The 25,556-nt window shown below is 42.2% G+C and overlaps 1 protein-coding gene across 1 annotated transcript in view; it reads left to right on the forward strand.

The window, feature by feature from the left end:
- Positions 1-25,556, forward strand: part of LOC115469673 (mucin-5AC-like) — a 158,962-nt gene that overhangs the window by 83,140 nt on the left and 50,266 nt on the right. Inside the window, 7 exon segments of the mRNA XM_030202460.1 lie at positions 310-410; positions 4,940-5,091; positions 8,879-9,017; positions 12,073-12,183; positions 14,040-14,219; positions 18,521-18,760; positions 24,564-24,720. Of these exon segments, the coding sequence (XP_030058320.1) occupies positions 310-410; positions 4,940-5,091; positions 8,879-9,017; positions 12,073-12,183; positions 14,040-14,219; positions 18,521-18,760; positions 24,564-24,720 (1,080 nt within the window).

The raw sequence follows: 25,556 nt of genomic DNA on the forward strand, positions 1-25,556 counted from the left end.
CACATGATGATTAAGATATAGTTTTTGTGAAGTAGTTTGTCACCCAGATACTGTTACAGAATCAACGCTTAGTACACTGCATCTTAACATCTAACTTTGGTGCCCAGTTACAAAATTGCCCCCTTCGATGATAAATTGCTTTAAATGACAGATTTGGATGAATGAAGTCATCTGGGGATAGGGATGCCTAGTATATAATGAAGCCTAGGGTCCCTGCTCTGAGTTTTACTGCAGAGTTGTGATGTAATAAAGGAATAGCATATATTCTTAACTTCTGATCACAGATTTTCCATCATGCTTCCTCTCTAGACTGTACTGCTCCCATGTACTACTTCAACTGTTCCAATGCACCTGTAAGCACCAAAGGGTCAGAGTGCCAGAAGAGCTGCCAGACCTTAAATGTAGGATGTGTAAGTATAAACTAAGTGGATAGAATTTAGGAACTTCAGCTTCTGAATGATATGTTTATCAGCTCTACCACAAGATAAGATTTGACAGTTTTAGGGCAGAGGAGATGATATTTATAAAGGAACACAGAAGGAGGCTGCCATGAAACAATCCACGCCTGTACGGCCGAAACACAGCTGTGTCGAGTCCTTTTCTCCCTGCTATTCATTGTTTGTTTTTTAATTCTCACAACCAAAGAGTCACTTTTTTATTATTTTATTATTTTTATATACAAATTTGAAGATTCTTATCATCATTTTTTCATTATTTTTTCATGGCTTTATTTTTTAATTTTTTAATTTGACGTTTTTCTAGTCATCTTCGCTGTTTTGTTTGTTGTCAGTGCTTTCTCCAACACTTTTTTCAATTTATTTGTTAATCCTCTGGCTTTACTTGTTCGTTAGGGATTAGTTCTTATTCCTATGCTGATGATTTTCTTTTGATTTATTATACAGATCTGGATTCAGTTGATTTACAGTGTCTCCCAACTTGTTTAAAACTTGTGGCAGGTTGGCTATGAGATAATCATTAAGGGGTCTGTTTACTAAGCCGCTCTAGTTAAAATTTTAACTCTAACCCATAAAGTTATTCATAGTGGTTCCGCTGCTTACCTTGTTTCTTTGGTGATTCCTTATACACCTTGTTTTACTTTGTGCTCATTTAAAGATAATAGGTTAATTCTTCAGCACCCCTCCAAAGCTAGATAGGAATCCCCCAGATCTAGTGCATTTTGTTTCTTGTCACCAGCTTTACAGAATTCCCTGCTGCAGCAGCTCCGGCTTGAAACTGCTCACGTGTCCTTTCAAGCTCTATTGAAAATGCACCTTTTTCAGTACGCTTTTCTTGTATAAGCTCAGGTTGATTCTGCGACAAGAGACTAGAGACGGTAGATGTGAGTTGTGTATTGTTATATATGCTTGGATTCTGTTTTGAATCTTTGTCTCTGTATGTATGCTTCTGCCTTTTTTCTAATATGATTGGTATGTGATTGAGTGGTAAAGGTAGAACAATCTTTAACTGGCGTTCTTTTCTGTTTTTTCTAATTTTATTGTATTTTATTGTTTATAATGTGAGCTGTTTTAATTTGCTTGCAATGAAAGCGGTATAGCAAATTTAATAAACAATAAATGATAAGAGCATTAGCAGAAGATATTGTGTATGGGAGGAGGAAGGGGATTTTGCCTTTTAAATCGTTTGTATGTTTTCATACAATAGCCAGTGAGTACATACTTTCTGATGTATTCGTCTGTGAGACATGGGATTTTAAACACATGGATTTTAGGGATAGGCTGTCATTTAGGAACAACATGTGATATGTATATCTCATGTTATTAACGAACAAAAATAGCAGAAAAAAACATGACATTTTCTGTCTGATATTTAAAACCATTTCTGGCTATCTGGCAATATTCAGCAGAAAATTGGCAGTTATCTCCTGCTGAATATTGCCGGTTAGCGCTTGCCCCGGATTCTATATAGTGCGCTTAGATTTAGGCGCTGAAATCGGAACAGGTTGCATATCACCGTGCGTAACTTAACAAGCTGAGTGCTAACAGCACTTAACAAGCAATAATTAGCACTAATTGGCAATTATTCAAATTTAGGCGCACTGCTCACTAAGCATATTTTGTAACAATGTGCACTGAACTTCTAACAAGCGGAGGCAAAAAGGGGTATGGTTATGGACGGGGAAATGGGCTTTTCATGGGCATTCCAAAATTTAGGCATCTAGCTATAGAATATGGCCCAGCGTGCTTAAATCTACACACTGAGATTTACACCAGGTTTTCATTGGCGTAAATGGATGCACTCAGATATCGGCACTCAAATGTCAACTAAGCATATTCTATAATCGGTGCCTAAATCTAGGTGCCGATTATAGAATACGTTTAGTCGGCACTGATTTCAGCACTGATTTTTTTTTTTTTTAGGCACCATATATAGAATCTCCTCCTTAGCTCATAACCAGTTATCTGCTAATATTCAGCACAATGCTGGCTCAGTTTGGTGACCAAATCAGGCCGCTGAAATAGCAGGTATTTCTTTGGCCAGTTAAACTAAACTGGCCAGTGCTGAATATGGGCTTAGCTGGTTATGTTTAAACCAGCCAGAAATAAACCAGATATTCAATGCCGGTCACCAGAAACGGCCCAGCATTAAATATCCAGGATCAGCGCTGACCATGGGAGTCAGGCCGGCTAATTCCTACGGTCTGAATATCAGCACCTTCATGTATTTTTTTGCCAATAATAGTGCGCATTCCTTCAAAAGTATATTTACAAAGAGGGCACACTCTTTTTCCAATGGTTTATCCATTCAATCCAGTGCACACGCAATGTGTATGTGTGTGCTATCGGGAAAATAATGCCCCTCTTTGCAAATGGTGTACACTCTTTTGAAGAAGCACACCAGGGCCGCTGGGGTGGGGGGGCAAAATTCCCCAGGCCTGGGCCTTCAAGGGGGGCCCAGCACCGGGTCTCTCTCTCTCTCTCCTGCTCCTGATGGGACCCGGGAGATTGTATCCCAACAGGCGCAGGAGAGAGAAAACTCCGGCGCTGGGCCCCCCCTTGGAGGCTGGGATGGACCTGGAGGAACAGAAACAGTGTCTGCCGCATTGCCTTTCCCTGCGGCTGCTTTTCCCCTCAGGCTGTGCATGGTACCCAGAGCGGGCGGCAGTAGTGATCAGGGAGAGTGGGGCGGCAGCTCCTGGGGGGACCCAGTGGTGGCAACGATCCTAGGGGGGTCCGGCAGCAGCGGTGACGATCCTGGGGGGGGGGGGGGGGAAAGGCCCGGCAGTGGCAACGACCCTGAGGGGGAGGCCCAGCAACGACGACCCTGGGAGGGGGGGCCCGGAGGCGCCCTTGCCCTGGGCCTAGCTCAGTCTCTTGGTGGCCCTGGAGCACACACTTGACTTTGCTCCCGTGATGACAAAATGGAAATGACACAAAATGAAAAAAATCTGGCTGCCCATCCCTAAACGATTTATCTATCTGTGTGGCACCACTGAAATTGATCCAGCTGCTGGGCTTTCTCCAGCTGTCTTGTAATTTGAACCATGTGTTCTGCCAGACTATAAGACCTTGCATGGTTGAAATGTAAAATGTTGCAATGAGTTCTGAGGTTAGACAAGAATCAGTGGTCTCCCATGCAATTTAGAGGAAACAAGGGTTAACATTGTTTTCACCACAACTTCACTGTAAGTGTTTTGACATTTCAAACATGAGTAACTTCTTCAAGAGACAGTTTGATTTAAATTTGGAACTTCTGAATCACTGTACTAGTTGTAACCCTTACCTATACACACCTCTTCTGAACTCCAGAAGGAAGCTCTCTTTGGCACGATGCAGTTTTTACGGTGGGCATTAGCGGTACATTTGAGAGACTGAGATCGTACGCCACATGTCCTGACATAAGAGTGAGATTCATTACTATCATAGTATGCACAAAAGTAACTCATTTGCAGACAATGTATAGAATGTTTGTACGTTTGGGAAGCTGCCAGGTGCCCTTGACCTGGATTGGCCGCTGTCGGGGACAGGATGCTGGGCTTGATGGGCCTTTTGTCTTTTTCCAGTATGGCATTACTTATGTTCTCTGAAACAAAGTCAATATAAAAAAAAGAGCTGGTTCTCCTCTCCTATACCAGCTTTTACCATCCCAAATGCTTTTTTCTTATAAATGGAGTGGGGGGGGGGGGGGGGGGGGGGGGGGGGGGGGGGGGGGGGGGAGATAGGTGAGAATTATTTCTCCACAGCCCATGCATAGACTGTGTATCCTTAATAAAATTTGCTGATGACACAGTTATGACATCACTGTTAAATTTCAAGAGGCTAAAGCAGCTAGGGCTCTTCAGCCTGAAGAAGAAATGGCTGAAGGGAGATGTGACAGAGGTCTATAAAATACTGAGTGGAGTGGGATGGGTAGACATGAATCACTTGTTTACTCTTTTCAAAAATATTAGGCTAGGGGGCATGCAATGAAACTACTAAGTAGTAAATTTCAAACAAACCGGAGAAAATATTTTTTCACTCAATGTGTAATTAAACTCTGGAATTCGTTGCCAGAGACTGTGGTAAAAGCAGTTAGCTTAGCAGGGTTTAAAAAAGGTTTGGCTAATTTCCCAAAAGAAAAGTCCACTAGCCATTATTAAGATGGACTTGATCTTGCCAGGTACTTGTGACCTGGATTGGCCACTTGATGGACCTTTGTTCTGTCCCAGTATGGCAACGCTTATGTTCTTATGTGGTAATGAGGCTGTCTCCTGAGTAGTGTTCTGGTACAAGTTTATTGTTTCACATACACAATATAAACTTTTCCTGGTTATAAATCTTGATTCATTGAATTTGACAGATCTTGCATTGTTAATTCTAGCTATGAAATTTTACTGAGTATGCACAAAGGCAGCTTTAGGAAGTGTGAAGATCTCCTATGAAAGCGTGTGTCTCTGAAATGATTGCTTCTTGTTTCACTCCTATTCCAATTGTCTTTACAGTATGCTTCACACTGTATATCTGGCTGTATGTGCCCTCAAGGACTGGTAACTGATGGCTTGGGTGGCTGCATCCTTCCTAAGGACTGTCCATGCATTCACAATGAGATTGCCTATCGACCCGGAGAACAGATCAGAGTCCAGTGTAATACCTGGTATGCTGTGAACGACACTGCAATTCTTTATGGAAGGATAATATGAATCATCAGAATGAGTGTATAATATAATGTAATATAATATATAGAAATAAAAAGAAAATATTAGGGGTGTGCAGCTAGAAAACTTTCATTTTGTGTCATTTCTTTTGTCGTTTATGACAATGTTCACTTTGTTCAATTTTTTTTTCCATTTTGTAGTCATGGGAGCAATGTCATTATAAGGATATGCTCTAACAAAAGAATGTGCACTATACTCAGAGTGTGCACATACATGAACTATTGCACATGTGTGAACAATGTCTGCTCCAATCAGGAAAGACTGCACACTGCAGAGAACACCCTTTCAAAAGAGTGCATACTAATTGCAAATAGTGCACACCCTTTCATAAGTGCACACTTTTTGCAAATAGTGCACACCCTTTCAAGAGTGCACACTGTTTGCAAATAGTACACACTCTTTCAAAGGAGAACGTGCTCTTTGCAAATAGTGCACACCCTTTCAAGACTGCACGCTCTGTGCAAATAGTGCACACGGTTTCAAAAGTATGCAAGCTCTGTAAATACTGCACACCCTTTGCAAATTAGTGCACATGCTTTCAAAAGAATGGATGCTTTTTGGAAATGGTGCACACCCTTTTAAAAGTGCACACTTGCAAACACACTTTCAAGAGTGCATACCCTTTACAAATAGTGCACACTTTTTTAAGAGTGCATGCTCTTTGCAAATAGTGCACATCCTTTCAGACAAGGGCATGTAACTTCCAAATAGTACAAACCCTTTCAAAAGATTGCATGTTCTTTACAAATAGTGCACAACCTTTCAAGAGTGAACATCCTTTGCGAATGGTGCACACCCTTTAAAAAGCATGCACAGTCTTTGCAACCAGCGCACACCCTTTCAAGAGTGCATGCTCTTTGCAAATAGTGAACACCCATTTAAATAAGGACATGTTCTTTGCAAATAGTACACACCCTTTCAAAAGAGATCACGTTCATTGCAAATAGTGCACACTGTTTCAAGAGTACACACTCTTTGCAAACAGTGCACATTATTTGAAATAATTGCACACCTTTTCATAGCGTGCATTCTCTTTGCAAATTGTGCACACCTTTTGCAATTTAATGCACAACCAATTTAATGCAAAGAGTGTACGCTCTTTGCAAATAGTACACACCCTGTCAAAAGAGGGCACATTCGTTGCAAATAGTGCACACCCTTTCAAATGAGTGCATGCTATTAGCAAGTAGTGCACACCATTTGAAAACTGCATACCTTTGCAAATAACGCACACTCTTTGCAAATACTGCACAACCTTTCAAACATGGGCGCATTCTTTGCAAATAGTACATACCTTTTCAAAAGAGTGCATGCTCTTTGCAAATAGTGCACACCCTTTCAAAAGAGTGCACACTCTTTCAAAAGCATGTATGCTTTTTGCAAATATTGCACACCCTTTGCAAATTAGTGCACACCCTTTCAAAAGAGAGCATTCTCTTTGCACACCCTTTGAACAGTGCACACTCTTTGCAAACAGTGCACAAAATATCAAGAGTGCATAATCTTTACAAATAGTGCACACCTTTTCAAGAGTGCATGCTCTTTGCAAATAGTGCACACCCTTTCAAATGAGGGCATGTTCCTTCCAAATAGTACACATACATTCAAGGGAGTGCATGTTCTTTGCAAATAGCACACACCCTTCCGAGTGAATACTTTGCAAATAGTGCACACCCTTTCAAAAGCATGCACACACTTTGCAAATACTGCATACACTTTCAAAAGTGAACACTTTTTGCAAATAGTACACACCTTTTCAAAAGAATGCACGCTTATTGAATACCCTTTCATAACAGTGCACATTCACTGGAAATAGTACATACACTTTCAAGAGTGCATGCTCATTGCAAATAGTACACACCCTTTCAAAAGAGGGCACACTGTTTGTAAGTAGTGCACACTTTTTCAAAAGAGTACATGTTCTTTGGTAAAACTGCACACTGTTTCAAGAGTGCCCATTCCTTGAATATAGTGCACACCCTTTCAAAAGAGTGCATGCACTTTGTAAATAGTGCACACTCTTTCAAACTAGTACACAACCTTTGCAAATAGTGCAAACCCTTGCAAAAGTGTGCATGCTCCTTGGAAATAGTGCACACCATTTCAAGCATGCACACCCTTTCAAAAGTGTGCGTGCTCTTTCCAAATAATACATACCATTTCAAAATAGTGCACACTTTTTGCAAATAGTGCACATCCTTTTGAAAGTACATGCACTTTTTGAAAGAGTGTGCACATTGACAGTACAAGAAAAAACATGAAATGTTTTGACATGTTTCGTTGGTTTCCTTTTGCAAACGACACAAAATGACATGCAAAGTGTTGTTCATATTTCCTATATCATTGGAAACAAATGCAGATTTCTAGAAAAAAATATATGTAGGGGTAGATATTCAAAGCAATCTAAATGGCTGGTCATTTAAGTTGATTGTTTGAGGCTAAGCTGGGATATTCAGCTTCACTTAACCAGACAGTGCTGTTGAATATTCCCACTAACCAGTTATCCCCTATCCAGCGAGGATAGAGGCCAGCCAGGGGCAGTTTGAGCTGAGACATGAGCTAGCTGGTTAGTTGTGATATTCAGTCCACTAACCAACTAGGTAACTACATAAAATTAGGGCAGAGAAAAGGCTGTTCTAACTATATGTGATGAGGTTAACCAGGGACCAGTCTGAATATTGGATGGAGTCAGGTTAACTTCTGGGTGGCACCAATAAGGTTCAACAGCCCCCCTTCTGATTCCCCCCTCACCCCCCCAGAACTTGTGTACCTCCCCTAAGAACTCCCACTTCCACTCACACCACAAAGAAAATTTAAGGTAGCTCTGGGCCCCCAGCCCCCCTCAAGCCTACCTTTGTGAGTCCCTGTTGGTCTAGGGGGAAATGGACAGGAGCAATGCCCAAGCTGCATCCTGTGTGCAAATACCCTTACAAATACCCATTCTACTTAGGCAGAGTAATGACATTTGCACATATCTGTGCACATATGTGCGTATATGTCAGTATTCTGTACATTTGCACTCATAGGGGAGAATTCTATATACAACGCCAAAAGTTAGGCACCCCCTATTCTATAAAGGGCACCTGATCTTTATAGAATACTGGCATAGCGAGCAGGTCACGCCTAACTTTGTGTACCAGACACGTCCGATAGGAATAGGTGTAAATCTGGTGCCCCCAGTTAGGTGCAGATTGACAGTATTCTATAACTTGGCACCTAACGTTTTGGAACACCCATGCCCCACCTTTTGGGTCGTATGCAGGAAACGTTTGGTGCCAAGTTTTAGAATAGCGAGCAGGGGAGATCCGTGTGCAACTTCAACCAAGCACCAGTTAAGTGGTAGTTGGTGCCATTATCTCAGATATTTGCGCACGGATTGGTTGATCTATTTAGAATCCAGGGGTTAATGTGGACATAAATGTAAGTGCTCTGTTTATGGAATCGCCCTTCATTTGTCTTTTTGTAACCAAGCATGTATGATGATCCTGCAGCCATGCAAATTGATATTTACTAGTGTGCTGAGGTACCACAGGTTAGTGACTCTTGTCTTGCAGTAAATAATGCTGTGGGAAGATATGTTGTTTTACCGCTGTTTTGTAACTACCCCTCTAATTCTTCTATTGGGTCAAATATCAATCATGAATTAAACAGACCTTCCTATAGATTTGTCCAGAAAATTAAATGAACAGAGAAAACCCTTATATTATTTTTTGCCTTCTTTTCTAGTATATGTAAGAACCGGATATGGAAGTGTACTAACAAAATGTGCCTGGGAACCTGTGCTGTGTATGGAGAAGGGAATTATATAACTTTTGACAGTAAGCACTATCATTTCAATGGTGACTGCGAATACACATTAGCTCAGGTAATTTGGGCTTGGAAATATTAATACACTGAAATCCACTATTGCTTGAGATATATATATATATATATATATATATATATATATATATATATATATATATATATATATAAATGCCATTAATCAGTCTAACTCTTCAATCCAAATCTCTAACTCCTAATCTCAGGACTGATCTTTCATAAGATTGAGCTATGCATAAATAGCTCATATTACAATCTTTCTCAATTGAAGTTTACACACTTTATTCTCTATGGGCCTAATATTTAGCCAGAGGCAGTAAGCGTGTTGCTCACTGCTGACAGAGTTATTCCTGGATGTTCAAATCCGGACTCTTGTCCAGGCTTTGGCTTTTCGTATCCAGTTGTTTTGATCTGGCTAATAAATAGCCACTTGTCGATATTTAGCACTTAAGCGGCCATGGGTTAGCACATAAAGATAGGACAGGCTTTTATGTGGTCCCATCTATGTGCTAAACATGGCCACTTAAAGGCTGAATAGCAGTACTTAAGCAGACAAGTGCTGATTCCAACCCTGGAATACCCCCAAGATAACCAGCTTTGAGTTAGGCGCTTTCAACAGCACTTAGTCGGTTAAGTGCTGCTTAAAATTAGCGGTTAGCCCTGACCAAACGATTTAGCCAAAACAATTAATGAAAATTGGGGGGAAATGACACGTTTTCAGAACACAAATCACAAATGTTTGCCTGTGCACATTCCTATCCTCTGCTGTATACATTTTACTGATTTGCTTTCATTTTCACTGTATCCTTCTTATTTTGCTTTCTGTTAATATAATTCATTCATTCTATCAGTCATTGGCAGAACAGATTAACCCCATGATTCTCTTCATTTACTCAAATAATATCCTTGTTAACTCATCAGTCCTTCAATTGTTTCTCTGTTCTTTGTTTCAGTTTTGCTCAAGTGGGGAAATCAGTTTTCAAAAGGGGCCCCTTTACTAAGCTGCGTAGGTGTCTACGTGTGCCCAATGCGTGTCAATTTGGAGTTACCACCCGGCTACCGTGTGGCCCGTGTGGTAATTTAATTTTTGACGAGCATCCACTATGCATGCCAGAAAATATATTTTATTTTCTGGCACTCGGTGAAAATCGGGTGATAACTCCTACTTGATGCAGGTAGGCTATTACTGCACGGTTAATGCGAGAGACCTTACCGCTAAGTCAATGGCTGGCGGTACGGTCTCAGACCCAAAATGGACGCGCACCAATTTTTATTTTGCTGCACATCTATTTTCGACAAAAATTTTTTAAAGGCCTTTTTTGCAGGCACACTGAAAAATGGGATCTGTGAACGCCCAAAACCCACGCCTACACTACCGCAGCCCATTTTTCAGCGCACCTTAGTAAAAGGACCCCATACTGAGGCAAACTGGCTCTCTGAAAACTGCTTTCCACGAGTAAAAGTATAATAGGATCAATGATGTGCATGCTTTGGCCCATGCAGAGAGCTGGAAAAGATCATACAGCTAGGTCTGCTGAGAGACTGAGCCGGGCCCAGGGCAGGACCACTGCAGCTGCCGCCCCAGACGCCGTGTAGCCAAGCCAGATTGGGGGGGGAAGGAGCCCAAAGTGTGTGTGGGGGGGGGGGGGGGCACATTTTGCTCCACCTCCCTGCCCTCCGCTGCTACTCCACATACCTTGGCTGGCAGGAGTCCCCAAGCCCCACCAGCAGAAGCCTTCCCTCCAGCGCTGTTCTCCACCACATTGCCTGCCTAGTGCGGCTGCTTCTCCTCATATTGCACATGCTCAGTTTCATCATAACCGAGCATGTGTTACGTGAGTGGAAGCAGGGCAGGCAGTGTGGCGAACAGCACTGGAGGGAAGGCTTCTGCTGGTGGGGCTTGGGGACCCCCGCCAGCCAAACCAGAGGCCCTGAATCCAATTGTGTCTGCTGCTCCTCCCTGGCCTCTAAGGGGGCCCGGCGCCAGGGTCTGTCTCTCTCCTGCTCCTGTCGGGACCCAGGTGATAGCGTTAAAGCAATCACCTGGATCCTGTAAGAAGGAGACAGACCCCAGAACCAGGCCCACCTTGGAGGCTGGGCCCAGGGGAATTTTGTCCACCTCTCTCGGCGACCCTGCATATAGCCTATCCAGTTTACCCATCCAAACCAATAACTGTCATGGGTGGGTCAAGCATCATGAGGAAGACTAGGGACCCTGGGCCTAGGCCATGTATTTTCACCTATAACAGCCCCTTCAGGTTGATCCTTCCAGTATTCAGAGGCTGCCTGAACTTGAAGCATGAGCCCAAGTTGTTCCTTACAGAAGTAGAGTAGACCTCGGTGGTCAGACTGAAGGAGGCAGGAGATAGGTCAGAGCACAGGGACACCCTGTTTAGAGTCAACAGAGCAGTCTTGTCGAACAGGAATGATGCCACAACAGGCAGATTAGTGGTCAAGAAACGGGCTAAGGTCAGGGTTGGCAGAGCAGGCTCGTATGTGAAGTAGACAACGGTCATATATAGAGAATCAGCAAAATAAGTCACAAGGAACTTACAAAGCCTGTTCAAGGGCAAAGTAGAATGGGAATTCCTGGGATTAAATAAATGTAAGGAACAAATCAGAGTGGATACATTCCTAAGTACCAATCAACCCAGAGTGCATTCTCAGTGGGCCAGTCAGGGCAATCCATATCATCATGTTGTTTTTATTTCATTATTTTATTTTATGAAGGTCTTTTTCTGCCGTCATCTACTATATTACTCACATTACTATGTTACTATTTGGATTTCTGCCAGGTCCTTGAGACTTGGATTGGCCACTGTTGGAAGCAGGATACTGGACTAGATGGACCATTGGTCTGCCCCAGTATATCTATTCTTATGTTCTCATTCTCGTACTTTCATTTTGAAAAATGATGCAAAATCCACATACAAACTATGCTAATATTGATATAGTTTTGAACATATTTCTTTCAGTGTATACCATATTTGTAATACCATTGCAGAGTGATATGACTGATTCAGCATTCTTAAAATCTCTAGAACATTTACTTCTATTTTGCAGAGGCCACCAATAATGCAAAATTTCATTCTAATTAGGACTACTGTGGAAATCACCCCATGACTGGAACCTTCCGGGTGATGATTGAGAATGTCCCCTGTGGCACAACTGGAACCAGTTGTTCTAAATCTGTTAAGATCTTCCTTAGAGTGAGTAGCTTTACTGCTATGGTAACTATATTTTAACTATGTCCAGGGTTAAGTTTATCTGCTGCTAACACTCTTCATATCCATAGGGAAGTTTAAATCAAGAAAACAAAATCCTCCACTCCACTAAACAGGACTTCTTTCATAATCCTTAGTACAGCATTATTCTATGCTTTTGAAGATCATTTTTGCTTACCACTACATATTATTATAAGTTATGCATTATCCCCTGGATTCTATATAGCGTGCCTAGAGATCTGAGCTGAAATCCAAGCGTACTCTATAACAACATGCATAACTTAATAGGCTTTTTGGTATCATCTGCAAAGAGGCAAACCTTACCAGACAGCTCTTCAGCACTATCGCTTACAAAAATGTTAAAAAGAATTGGCTCAAGAACCAAACATGGCACACCACTGGTAACATCCTTTTCCTCAGAATGAGCTCCATTTACTAGTGCACTCTGTCGCCTTCCACCCAATCAGTCTCTAACCCAGTCACTTTAGGGCCCATACCGAGGGCACTCGGTTTAATTATTAGTCAAATACGAGGAACTGTATTAAAGGCTTTGCTATATTCTAAATACACCATATCTTGCACTCTCCCTCAATTCAACTGTCTGGTCACCCAGTCAAAGAAATCAATCAGATTTGTCTGACAAGATCTGCCTCTAGTGAAACCATGTTGCCTTGGTCCTGTAATCTATTGGATTCCAAAAACTTTACTATTTTCTGTTTTAAAAGCATTTCCATTAATGTACTTACTACAGAAATCAGACTTACCAACCTGTAGTTTCTAACTTCTTTCTTATTTCCGCTTTTGTGGAAAGGGGCCACATCTGTTCTTCTTCTCCAGTCTTTTGGGACAACTCTCGACTCTGGAGAAGTATTGAAAAGGTCAGCTAGCAGAGCTGCTAGAACTTCCCTAAGTTCCTTCAGTACCCTCGGATGTATGCCATGTGGCCCCATTGCTTTGTCCATCTTTAGTTTAGCCAGTTCCTCATGAACACAGTCCTCTGAAAATTGTTCAGGGACTACTACACCTCCATTTCTATTTCTGTTTGTCTTCTGTGATCCTGGTCCCAGCCCTTCAGTTATGAATACAGAACAGAAATATTTGTTAAGCAATCCCACCTTATCTGTATCAGCTTCTGCATACTCCACCTTTGAGTCTCAGCAGTTTAAACCTCTCTTCTCCCATGAGAACCAACTGTTATTGTATTTGCTTTCCCCCCCCCCCCCCCCCCCACACACACTTTTTAAGTTTGAATGTTGTCGGCAGTGGTGTGCTTTAAAGTCTGAGTGGAGTGTCAGCGGGGTGCACTAATGTATTTTTTGACAATCCAGGCCACAGCATTTACACCAAGTCTATGGCAGGTGTAACTGCTTGTGTCTAAAACATGCACATATATTTGCCCTGCTATGCTAGTATTTTATAAAGAAAAGTAGGCATCTAATTTCTTTTATAGAACAGGCTCCAAATAGGCACCTTGTTAATGTGTAGAAATAGACACACTGTTATAAAAGTATCCTCCTTCTGTTTTAATTTGGCTCTTCAATTATATCTGTACTACAGTGACAAGAGCCCTATCATGATCCCCACATGTAAACCTTAGGGGTCCCTTTACAAAGGCACCCTAGTGTTTTTAGCGTGCACTAAAAATAAGCACATGCTAAACATTAGAGTCACCCATATATTTCTATGGGCGTCTCTAGCATTTAGCGTATGCTGATTAGCATGCGCTAAAACCGCTAGCACACCTTTGTAAAAGGACCCCTTTGTTTGCTAATAGAATGTAGATTATTCTCTTGTACTCTCTTCAGTCATTTCTAATCAACCATTTTTGTATTCTCTGTCAGAGCTACAAGTTGCTGCTCAGTGGGGAGCAAGTTGAGGTGATTGAGAGAGGCAGAGGAGAGGAGGTACCGTATAAAATCCATCAGATGGGCATCTATCTGGTAATCGAGGTCAACACTGGATTGATTGTCATATGGGACAAGAAGACTGTCATTTTCATCAAACTTACTTCAAGTTTTAAGGTGAGATTTTGACAAACCATGGATATTTTTATTTATTCTCCTCTTCTGCAAAGTGATGTAATTAGAGGTTGATATTCAAAGGGTTAATGCTCCTAACTTCGGGGCCCTTTGTACCCAGGGCAGCAAAAATAGCCAAATGCAGGACATGCTGAAGTGTTCCGTGTTAGATTTGCATTTTATTCATTTATTTATTTTTTAAAAACGTATATTCCACTCTTATCAATAGTTTCTAGGAGGAGTACAGTAATCACAAACATAAAAATATACAATTAGCTCAACATAACTAATCCACATACATATACTCAGGCTGAACAAAACAAATACAGCTCATACAGTAAAAATCACAATTCAAAATGCGACTAACACCCCACTTCAAAATCTCCTCCGTGCATCAAACCTCACCTCTCCTCATACGCATGTTGAAACAAATATGTTTTAAACAATGTCCTAAAACCACCCATCTCCTGCATTTCTCTAATACACGTGGAGGGGCATAATCGAACAAAAACGTCTATCTCCATGGGCGTTTATCTCCAAGAACGGGTCTGTGAAGGGGCGGACCGAACCGTATTTTTGCAAAAAATAGACGTCCATGTTTTATTCGACAATTTGTGAGCTGGGCGTTTTTGTTTTTCAGCGATAATGGAAAATGAAAGCGCCCAGCTCAAAAACGAATAAATCCAAGGCATTTGTTCGTGGGAGGGGCCAGGATTCGTAGTGCAATGGTCCTCCTCACATGCCAGGACACCAACCGGGCACCCTAGGGGGCACTTTTACAAAAACAAAAAAAAGGTAAAAGAGCTCCCAGGTGCATAGCACCCTTCCCTTGTGTGTTGAGTACCCAAATCCCCCTCAAAACCCACTGCCCACAAGTCTACACCATTACTATAGCCCTAAGGGGTGAAGGGGGGCACCTACATGTGGGTACAGTGGGTTTGGGGGGTTGGACGACTAATAAGCATTAAGCAGCACAATTGTAACAGGTAGGGGGGATGCGCCTGGGTCCACCTGCATGAAGTCCACTGAACCCCCTAACAACTGCTCCAGGGACCTGCATACTGCTGCCAGGGAGGTGAGTATGACATTTGAGGGTGAAAATAAAAAGTTGTGAAACATCATTTTTTGTGGTGGGAGGGGGTTAGTGACCACTGGGGGAGTCAGGGGAGGTCATCCCCGATTCCCTCTGGGGGTAATCTGGTCATTTAGGGCACTTTTTGGGGCCTTATTCGTGAAAAAACAGGGTCCAGGACAAGTGTCCTAAATTCTAGCTACAAACGCATACTTTTTTTCCATTATCGGCGAAAGGCGCCCATCTCTGTTCGGGTGATAACCATGCCCCAGTCCCGCCTTCACCACGCCTCCGACTTTGTACGCTTCCGCGATGGAGTGCAGTTGAAAACATCCAAGTTCGGCTTTCGATTATACCGTGTTATTCGTTTTTGTGAGATAAACGTCCATCTCCCGATTTAGGTCAGAACTTGGACGTTTTTCTCGTTCGATTATAAGCAGGAGAGGGACCTATGCGCATGTGTGTGTGCTAACAGCACCCTAGTTAAGTTATATTCTTTTTGAGGGGGACGTGTCAGGATAGAGAGTGGGCATACCTTTACTAACCAGTTAAAACATTTGCATTACTGTGTGCTAACGGTTTAATACATGGATAATGTGGGAGCCCTACCTCTTCCTTTAATAGGTAAGTACTCACGCACTAATTTTTGAAAATGGCTGCATGCTAATGACAGCATTAGCACACGGCCATTAATGAAAATAATAGAATAAAAGATTTGTTACTGCTATGGTAATAATGGCTTTAGCCTATGGGAAAACCAGCTTAAGTATGCGCTAAGGCCAATTTTAAACATAGCTTAGTAAAAGGATCCCTTTGAGATTTAAGGTCATAAATTTGCCTCTGAAAAATTATTAGGGTTGAGTACATACATTTACTGTATATTTAATACTTAAACTTAATATTAAAACTCCTAAAATTAGGAGTTTAAAAAGTAAGTGTCAACAGGGGCAGCTTAGAGTGGGGAGAAAGTTACAAGATTGCCAGTGATTTTCAGCACTAGGCACCTAAATTAGGGGCCTTTTTATTAAGCTGCGTAAGTGTCTACGTGCGCCAAAATGGAGATACCGCCCGATTAAAGAGTAGCTCTTATGGTAATTTCATTTTTAGTGCATATCCGATACGAGCTTCCGAAAAATAATTTTTATTTTTGGCACCCATCCACTACGCACGCCAAGTGGCAATTTAATATAGGAAAGACTTGAGATGGAATGAGTCAGACAAAAAATGTACAGATGGGAAACTTGCCAGCAAGCTGAGGTGTGAGTGATCCTGATTCTTCTAGTGGGACAGGCACCACTGTGCAAACAAAAAAAACAGCACCACGGGCCTTTAAAAATGGAACACAGTTCTTTAATGAATGAGCCTTGACAAAAAGACCCGACACGGGCCATGTTTCGGTGACTAGCACCTGCGTCAGGGGTCACAGTGATGACGTGGAAAACTTGGGGAATAACTCGAATATATTCCTCTACAATATATTATTCCTTACCCCACGTCTCATATAGTAAAAGCTACAAAGCACCAAGGCACTTTCACTTTCTGTATCCTCATATTTTGGCTATGGGGGCCACTTTTTTCTTGACATTGCCTTGCAAGTGCCTGTCATGTATGGATAAACCAAACCTCTTCTTCAGGATAATGTTACTTAATATGATGTATTAAATAATATTTTTCAGGTTTAGGAGATTAAAAGTGGATGAGTTTATACTCTGTCCCCCTGGATACATATATTGTAAAGACGTATTTTCTTTTCTCAATAACTTAGCTCTAGTTAGTTCCTGAGATGTAGACTAAATGATTTCTTATTTCTTGAGACTTTAAGATGAATATATAAGATTGTATTCTTTCATTTCTGGATTTATACTGTGTAAATAAAATTGAAATTCAATAATTTAAAAAAAATGAATTTGCTTGACTGCAAAAAGATCTGCCCAGTCTGCAGAGTCTACAGAGAATTGAGTCCCTGTGGATTCCCAGAAATAAGCCAGTCTGTATTGAATTCATTAGACTTTGCCTAGCCTTGATGTGAAAAATAAGGGAGGTGTTTACAAAACTACTAAGCAGGTAGAGGGCAATTCTATAACAGTGTGCAAATATATAGGCATTTAGGGTAAAGAGTTGCACAAGGACAGAAATTTCACCCATCCGCGATGGAGTATAACCCATACCCATCCACACCTGCTAAGATCCATGCCATCCCCACCCTTCCACACTATTAGTCCTCGCCTCCCTGTAAAATATGCGCTATGTAAGGTATGGGCCTATTTACAGAATTTACACGTGAATGTGCACATATACTGTACATGCATATACCCCGCTATTCTAAACATTTACATGTGCAATCAGCATATAAACGTTAGAGCCTGCTTCGTAGAATTGCTCCCTTAGCGTGGATGTTAGTGAGTAGTAGCCAGACCTGCACTAATGTAAAAATCGCATGCTAGCTGCTTATCACAGGTAGAGACAGGATCCAGGTGAGTCATGGATGGAGACAGAGTGTGTCCCGCTTGACAACTCATGTGTGGGATGTTACTGCATGTTGTCAGGGTTGCTGGTATTGCTGTCCTAATAACGGCACCTCTTGAATGGGGGTGGAGGCTGACTGATGCAAGTAACACATGGGATAGTGGTACGTGCATCAGTAGATGGTGCCGATTCACCCGTGCTGTCAGCTGATGCATTTCCCATGCGGTAAGTGTTTGCCTTACACATTAAATTCAGGGCAGATGTTTGTCATCCCTCTAACATTAGCTTTTGCAGTTAACAACATCTTAAATTTTGCACTTAATTCTTAGGGCCCTGTTTACTAAGCTGCACTGTAGGCGCGCTAGCATTTTTGCTAGCGCATCTTAGTAAACAGGGCCCTTAATGTTAATAAACAAGCCCCTAAATTGACAAAATTCCCCTGTGACTGCAGATAATCTAAAAGCTGTCAAAATGAACTGGGTTTAAAATTAGCCTGGTTCAAGTTTGACTTTGAAGTGAGTCCTTTAATAGATCTGTGACTCTCCTAATAAACTGAAGTGAGGAAGTTAACTGCAAACTGATCTAACAGAAGCTTCCTGGAGTCAGCTGTGGCTCCCTCTGCAATCTGGCTAATAGGGACTCAAATACTGGGTGTTATTGCTGAATGATAGCTGTCCTCTTCCCTAGTGATGTGAGTATGATTGGAATAACTAAGATAAAGTGCCGTATTTGATCGCAGCAATTTTGTTTTGTTTTCTCTGTGCAGGGAAAGGTTTGTGGCCTGTGTGGGAACTTTGATGGGAATGAAATGAATGATTTCACAACGAGGAATCAGGCTATTGTCAGCAATGTATTAGAGTTTGGAAACAGCTGGAAACTCTCGCCTAACTGCCCAGATGCCAAGCACATTAGGAACCCCTGCTCCGTGAACCCATACAGGAAGTCCTGGGCACAAAAGCAGTGTAGCCTCATCACCAGTGAAGTGTTTGCCACATGTCATGCTCAGGTACTGCATCCCAAATCCAAATTTGTGCTGAGGATAAAATTTTGCATGTTTGAGAAAACATATTATTGTCTTAGATTTTGTTGCAAGAACTGTAAGCACTTCATGATATTAACATATACAAGCCTGCCACCTTCTGGTCACTATTAATTTACATTTGAAACTAGCAGATCAAATATATTCAACAGCATAACAAGAAACCTATGCAGGAGAAGGAGTTGGGAACTGCAAGGCCTGTTAGAGAGTGAGGGCTGGCAAGCCTATGCTGAATTTTCTCTTCCAAGTCACTTGTACTGTTGCTGAAACAGCACCACCACTGGTCAGAAAGACAAACTGCTTATGGACTTGATGGTAAAAGGGGGGAGGGAGGGAGGAGGGGGAGAGGGATGGGAGTCTTTCCTTCCTCCCACCTCACTTGCCTATGGAAGCCTAAAATTTAAATATGGACCTGGTCAGGGGAGCTGGAAGTAGCCCAGGGAAGTTATAGGATTCCTGAGTAGTAAGTAGATAATCTAAGGTGGAGAGGAAGATGTAGGGCTAGAAAGTTGATAGTAAGTCTTTGGGAGGAACATAGAGGTAAAGGAGGAGCTTTGCTGAGGTGATGGTGGGGGAATGGAGAAGGGTGCGAAAGAGAAAAGAAAGTGGAAGTAGATGGAGAAGATGAAGGAAAAACACACAGATTGAGAGGAAGGCTGAAAGAAAAAGGTAGAGCAGAAACTGGGAATTACATCTGTAGATGGAGGAGGAATGGGCAAACTGACTAAGGGAGAGGAATAAGAGAAACAGGAGTGACTAGAAGATAACATGTTTCATCCAGTGGCATAGCAATTCCATGAAGACCTTAGGCTCCACACCTCCTATTCTCATTTTGCATCAGTATCTAAATTGAAAATGTATTTTTTTGTTGTTGTTGTGGTGGTTGTTCTCTGTTTTTATCTCTTCTGTGCATACCTTATCTTTTCCTCCTACTTTCTCCATTTACCAATTCTCCTTTTCATTTTAGCTTTCCTTACCTGTTATTTCTTTCTCCATTTTTATTTATTTAATTTCTCTCTCAATCCCTCTTCCCATCTCTACCGTGTCTTTCATCTCTCTCCATTTGTTTCTTAACCTCTCTCTCTCTCTCTCTCCTTCTGCTCTTCTAGCCACTCATCCTGCATTTTAGCCACAGTCACTTCTCAGCCTGTTACCATAATGAGGTAGTTACTTACTAGTTATTTTGGCCCATGAGACATAACTGCAAACAACTTATATTATTCTTTAGACAGTGAAATGATGAAGATTAGAGGGAGAGGAAGACTGCTGTTAAGATGTTTGGATTTAGGATGGGATATGGGCTTTGGCAAATTAATGTGCTGTTTTAAGGGAATGGAATAATGGAGGAGGGTTTAGAGTTTGTATCATGTTGTGTCTGATTGTTTTATACTGTATGTGCATTGAGCTTATTAGTGAGGTGCAAAACTCACATATTGCAAAATAAAATAATCCAGAAGTAAGTATATTTGCACCAGCATTATTGGAATATAAAGAATACCTCCTTGGTAGAAGGAATTTTTCCAAACCCTTTGAAAACAGTAGTGATTACTCTTGTTCCAAAGCATAATTCACTTTTAGGGCCCCTTTTACAAAGCGGTGGTAAGCCCAATGTGGGCTTACCACTCACAAAAAAGGAAGTACAGCCAGGCTACTGCAGCAGCCCGGCAGTAGTTCCCACTGCCTGGTTACTGCCGGGTTAGCGCAGGAGCCCTTACCACCACCACCACCTCAATGGGTGGCGGTAAGTGCTTTCCCCCGAAATGGCCGCGTGCAAGTGCATCACTGCCACACAACCATTTCCTCAAAAAAAGAAAGACCTACCTGTAACCCACTGGGGCCTTGGCGTACGTCATAAACACATGCCAATGTCAGTGCAGGCCCTCTTTTGCTGCAGCTTGGTAAAAGGGGCCCTTAGAGTGCGGAATTTAAGACCATAGTAATATAAGCAATTGCCATACTGGGGTTGACCGAAGGTCCATCAAGCCCAGTATCCTGTTTTCAACAGTGGTCAATCCAGGTCACAGATGGTTATCCTACAATATGCAGAGGATTTTCCCAAGTCCATCTTAATAATGGCTTAAGGACTTTTCTTTTAGGAAATTATCCAAACCCTGCTAAGCAATGAATTCCAGATTTTAATTACTCGTTGAGTGAAGAAATATTTTCTCCGAACTATTTTAAATTTACTACTTAGTAGCTTTTTTACATGCCCTCTAGTCCTAGTATTTTGGAAAGAGTAAACAAGCGATTCATATCTACCTGTTCCACTCCACTCAGTATTTTATAAACCTCTATCATATCTCCCCTCAGCGTCTTCTCCAAGCTAAAGAGCCCTCTTCAACGATGACACCTAGATCCTTTTCCTGGGCGGTGACTCTTAATGTGGAACATTGCATCACATAGCTATAGTTTGAATTCCTCTTTCCCACATGCATCACTTTACACTTGTTTACGTTAAACATCATCTGTCATTTGGATGCCCAGTCTCCCAATCTTGTAAGGTCCTCTTGCAATTTTTCACAATCCTCTTGCGATTTAACAACTTTGAATAACTTTCCAGCTTATTTTCGAAGGAGATCGCTGGCCATCTTCCGACACAAATCGGGAGATGGCCGGCTATCTCCTGAAGCCGGACAAATCGGTATAATCGAAAGCCGATTTTGGTCGGCTCCAAAATCCGCTACCTACGTTCCTGTGCCCGCTCCGCCGAACGCCTCTGGCTGAAATCTTGTGCCCTTGCTGACTTCATACACTTCAAGTTCATGCTGACCTCCTTCCAATCTGCTCTTTTGCTTGCCAAACAAGACTATTACATCCAGCTGACTAATTCTCTTGGCTCAAACCCTCGACTTCCATTCGCCACACTGAACTCTCTCCTCAAGGTGCCTCCATCTCCAACTCTCCCCTCACTATCTCTTTATACCCTAGCTGAATTCTTCCACGACAAGGTTCAGAAGATAAACCTCGAATTCTCAACCAACCCACCTCCCACCTCTCCCTCCCCTTGTCCGTTCCCCTAACTCCCCAACCCCTCCATCCTTTTCCTCCTTTCCCGAAATCACTGATGAGGAAACAACACATCTTCTCGCCTCCTCAAAACGAACTACCTGTTCCTCTGATCCCATTCCTACCCACCTTCTTAACACCATCTCTCCTAATCTCACCCCTTTTATCTGTCATATCCTCAATTTTTCACTTTCCACTGCAACCGTTCCTGATGCCTTCAAACATGCCATGGTCAAACCACTCCTTAAGAAGCCTTCACATGACCCTACCTGTCCTTCCAACTATCGACCAATCTCCCTCCTTCCCTTTCTCTCCAAGATACTTGAACGTGCCGTTCACTGCCACTGTCTTGACTTTCTTTCATCTCAAGCTGTTCTTGACCCACTCCAATCTGGCTTTCACCCTCTTCATTCAACTGAAACTGCACTTACAAAAGTTTCCAGTGACCTGTTACTGGCCAAATCCAAAGGTCTCTATTCTATCCTCATCCTTCTCGATCTATCTGCCGCTTTTGACACTGTTGATCACAGCTTACTCCTTGATATGTTGTCTTAACTTGGATTCCAGGGCTCTGTTCTTTCCTGGTTCTCCTCCTACCTCTCGCTTCGCACCTTTAGTGTACACTCTGGTGGATCCTCTTCCACTTCTGTCCCACTACCAATTGGTGTACCTCAGGGTTCTGTTCTCGGTCCTCTCCTGTTCTCCATCTACACTTCTTCCCTTGGCTCTCTGATATCATCCCATGGCTTTCAATACTATCTCTATGCTGATGACTTCCAGATCTACCTCTCTACCCCCGAAATCTCAGCATCCAGACCAATGTATCAGCTTGCCTATCTGATATTGCTGCCTGGATGTCTCAACGTCATCTGAAACTTAACATGGCCAAAACCGAGCTTCTCATCTTTCTCCCTAAACCCACCTCTCCCCCCCCCCTTTCTCTATTTCTGTGGATGACACTCTCATTCTCCCTGTCTCATCAGCTGATAACCTTGGGGTCATCTTCGACTCCTCTCTCTCCTTCTCTGCTCACATTCAGCAGATTGCCAAAACCTGCCGTTTCTTTCTCTATAACATCAGCAAAATCCGTCCCTTCCTCTCTGAGCACTCTACCAGAACCCTTATCCACACTCTTATCACCTCTCGCCTAGATTATTGCAACCTGCTTCTCACCGGCCTCCAACTTAGCCATCTCTCTCCTCTTCAATCAGTCCAAAACTCTGCTGCGCGACTCATTTTCCGCCAGAGTCGCTATGCTCACATTAGCCGTTTCCTCAAGTCACTTCACTGGCTCCCTATCCGTTTCCACATTCAATTCAACCTTCTCTTATTGACCTATAAGTGCATTCACTCTACCGCTCCCCAGTACCTCTCCACTCTTGTCTCTCCCTACGCCCCCCTTCGGGTACTCCGTTCTGTGGATAAATCTCTCTTGTCTGTCCCCTTCTCCTCTACTGCTAATTCTAGACTCCGTTCCTTTTATCTCACTGCACCTCATGCCTGGAATAGACTTCCCGAGTCTGTACGTCTAGCCCCATCTTTGGCCGTTTTCAAATCCAGGCTAAAAGCCCACCTCTTTAACGCTGCTTTTGACTCCTAACCACTACTCACTTGCCCTGTACCCTTTTATCCCCACCTCTTTAATTCCCTTACCTCTTAGTTGTTCTGTCTATTTGCCTGTCCTATTTAGATTGTGAGCTCTTTGAGCAGGGACTGTCTTTTCATGTATGGTGTACAGCGCTGTGTATGCCTTGTAGAGCTATAGAAGTGATAAGTAGTAGTAGTAGTACTGTATCCACATATATTTGACACCTCCAGACATAAAGGTTATATTGTAGTGGTGTACAGTTGGGTACAGTAGGTTTTTGATGGGTTTTGGAGGGCTCACACTTTCCACCACAAGTATACCAGTTAAAGTGGGATATGTGCCTGGGTCCCCTTCTCTTCTCTGCAGTGCACTGCAGCATCCACTAGGGTTACTCCAGGGACCTGCTTGCCAGTCTCATAGGACTGGCCATAGCATCTTAAGCTGTCATAGGGGCTGGTGTGTACTGTTTATTTCACATCTTTGGGGGTGGGAGGGGGGTCAGTGACCACTGGGGGAGTAAGGGAGTCATGCCTTAATTCCTACAGTGGTCATTTGGTCATTTAGGGCACCTTTTTGTGACTTAGTTGTGATTGAAACAGGTCTAGACCAAACTGTTAAACTTTTAGCTCTGGACATTTTTGCTTTGTTCCATTATGCCAGAAAAACATCTAATTTTGGGAATGCCCAAATCCCTCCCCCAACACGCCCCCTTGTGATTTGTATGCACTGCAGAGCAAAAAAACTTTTAAAATCTGAGTTTTGAAAATCACAGTATGGACGTTTTTCAAGGGAAAACATCCAAATGTCACTTTATGTTGTTTTTGAGACATTTTTGTTTGTTTAAAAATGAGCCCCTTCATGAGTTAATGCTATATAAGGTGAATAAATAAATAAGTAAATAAATAAATAAATAAATAGGTAAATAAACAGTGATGGATAACTATAACTGATACTTCACAAACTCCAGTGCCCTTCTCTTCAGCTAGCCTCTTTCAGATACCTCTGAGTTGCCAAAAGAGACTCAACTAATCTGATGAAAACCATATCAACTTATATCAAATGAATTTGGAATTCCTCCAAACATGAAGTGAAATGGATGCAACATGAATTTCAGGACTGTGCTGTAAGAAGATCATGACAAAATATTCACTTGGGTTTAACGTGTTCTTTCTTAAGGTTGACCCAATTAAATACTACTCTGTGTGCGTGACAGATGCCTGTGCGTGTGACACTGGAGGGGACTGTGAATGCTTCTGTACAGCAGTGGCTTCCTATGCTCAGGCATGCAGTGTGGCAGGTGTCTGTATTGCCTGGAGAACCCCAGAAATTTGTCGTAAGTATTACACTTTACGTTTAATAACTAATATAAAGGTGAGAAAGAGGGGAATAGACAGACAGACAGAAGGGGAATACAGGTAATAGAGTACATTTTAAGCCTCCTTCTATAGGTCGTATGTCCAATGCAAACAGAAGCATTATTGAATAAGGCTACCAAAATGATGCAGAGGCTGTAACACATGCCCTACACAGAGCATCTTAAGCAACTCAAAATGAGCTATAGAAGGAAAATGGGCAGGGAGAGGTGGCATACTAGAAATATTCTAACAGTGTAGCAAAACTCAAGAACAGTTCATGATACAAATTTGGAAGGAAGGAAGAAGCTTTACTACTACTACTATAAATCATTTCTATAGCGCTACCAGTCGTACGCAGCGCTTCACAATTGAACATGAAGAAAAGATAGTCCCTGCTCAAAAGAGCTTACAATCTAAATCAGGATAGACAGACATGACCAATAAGGATAAGGTTAGGACAGATAGAAGGACACATAGGGAAGGGACTATTGAAGAGAGGAAGACAAGATAAAGGTTACGAGCAAGTGATTACTAAGATGATAATGACTGAGATAGCTTAATAGCAATCAGAAACTGCAAACATGTATAGAACAAATAGAAAGAGTAATAAAGAGAAATCACTGGACGTTGAATAGCGTGTGTAGTGACATAGCCAGCAAAGGCTATTGGGCAGACTGGTTGGCAGTTACTATGGAGTTCATTTTCCTGTCCTTTTCTCCTCCTTGCACTTTACGGGAATACTCATATTTCTCTCTCCTGGGAATAGTAGCTGTGAATAAATTGACTGGATAAATCTGAATGAATATTCCTGTTC

The sequence above is a fragment of the Microcaecilia unicolor genome, chromosome 4 (assembly GCF_901765095.1).
Source record: "Microcaecilia unicolor chromosome 4, aMicUni1.1, whole genome shotgun sequence".
NCBI classification, from domain to species: domain Eukaryota; kingdom Metazoa; phylum Chordata; class Amphibia; order Gymnophiona; family Siphonopidae; genus Microcaecilia; species Microcaecilia unicolor.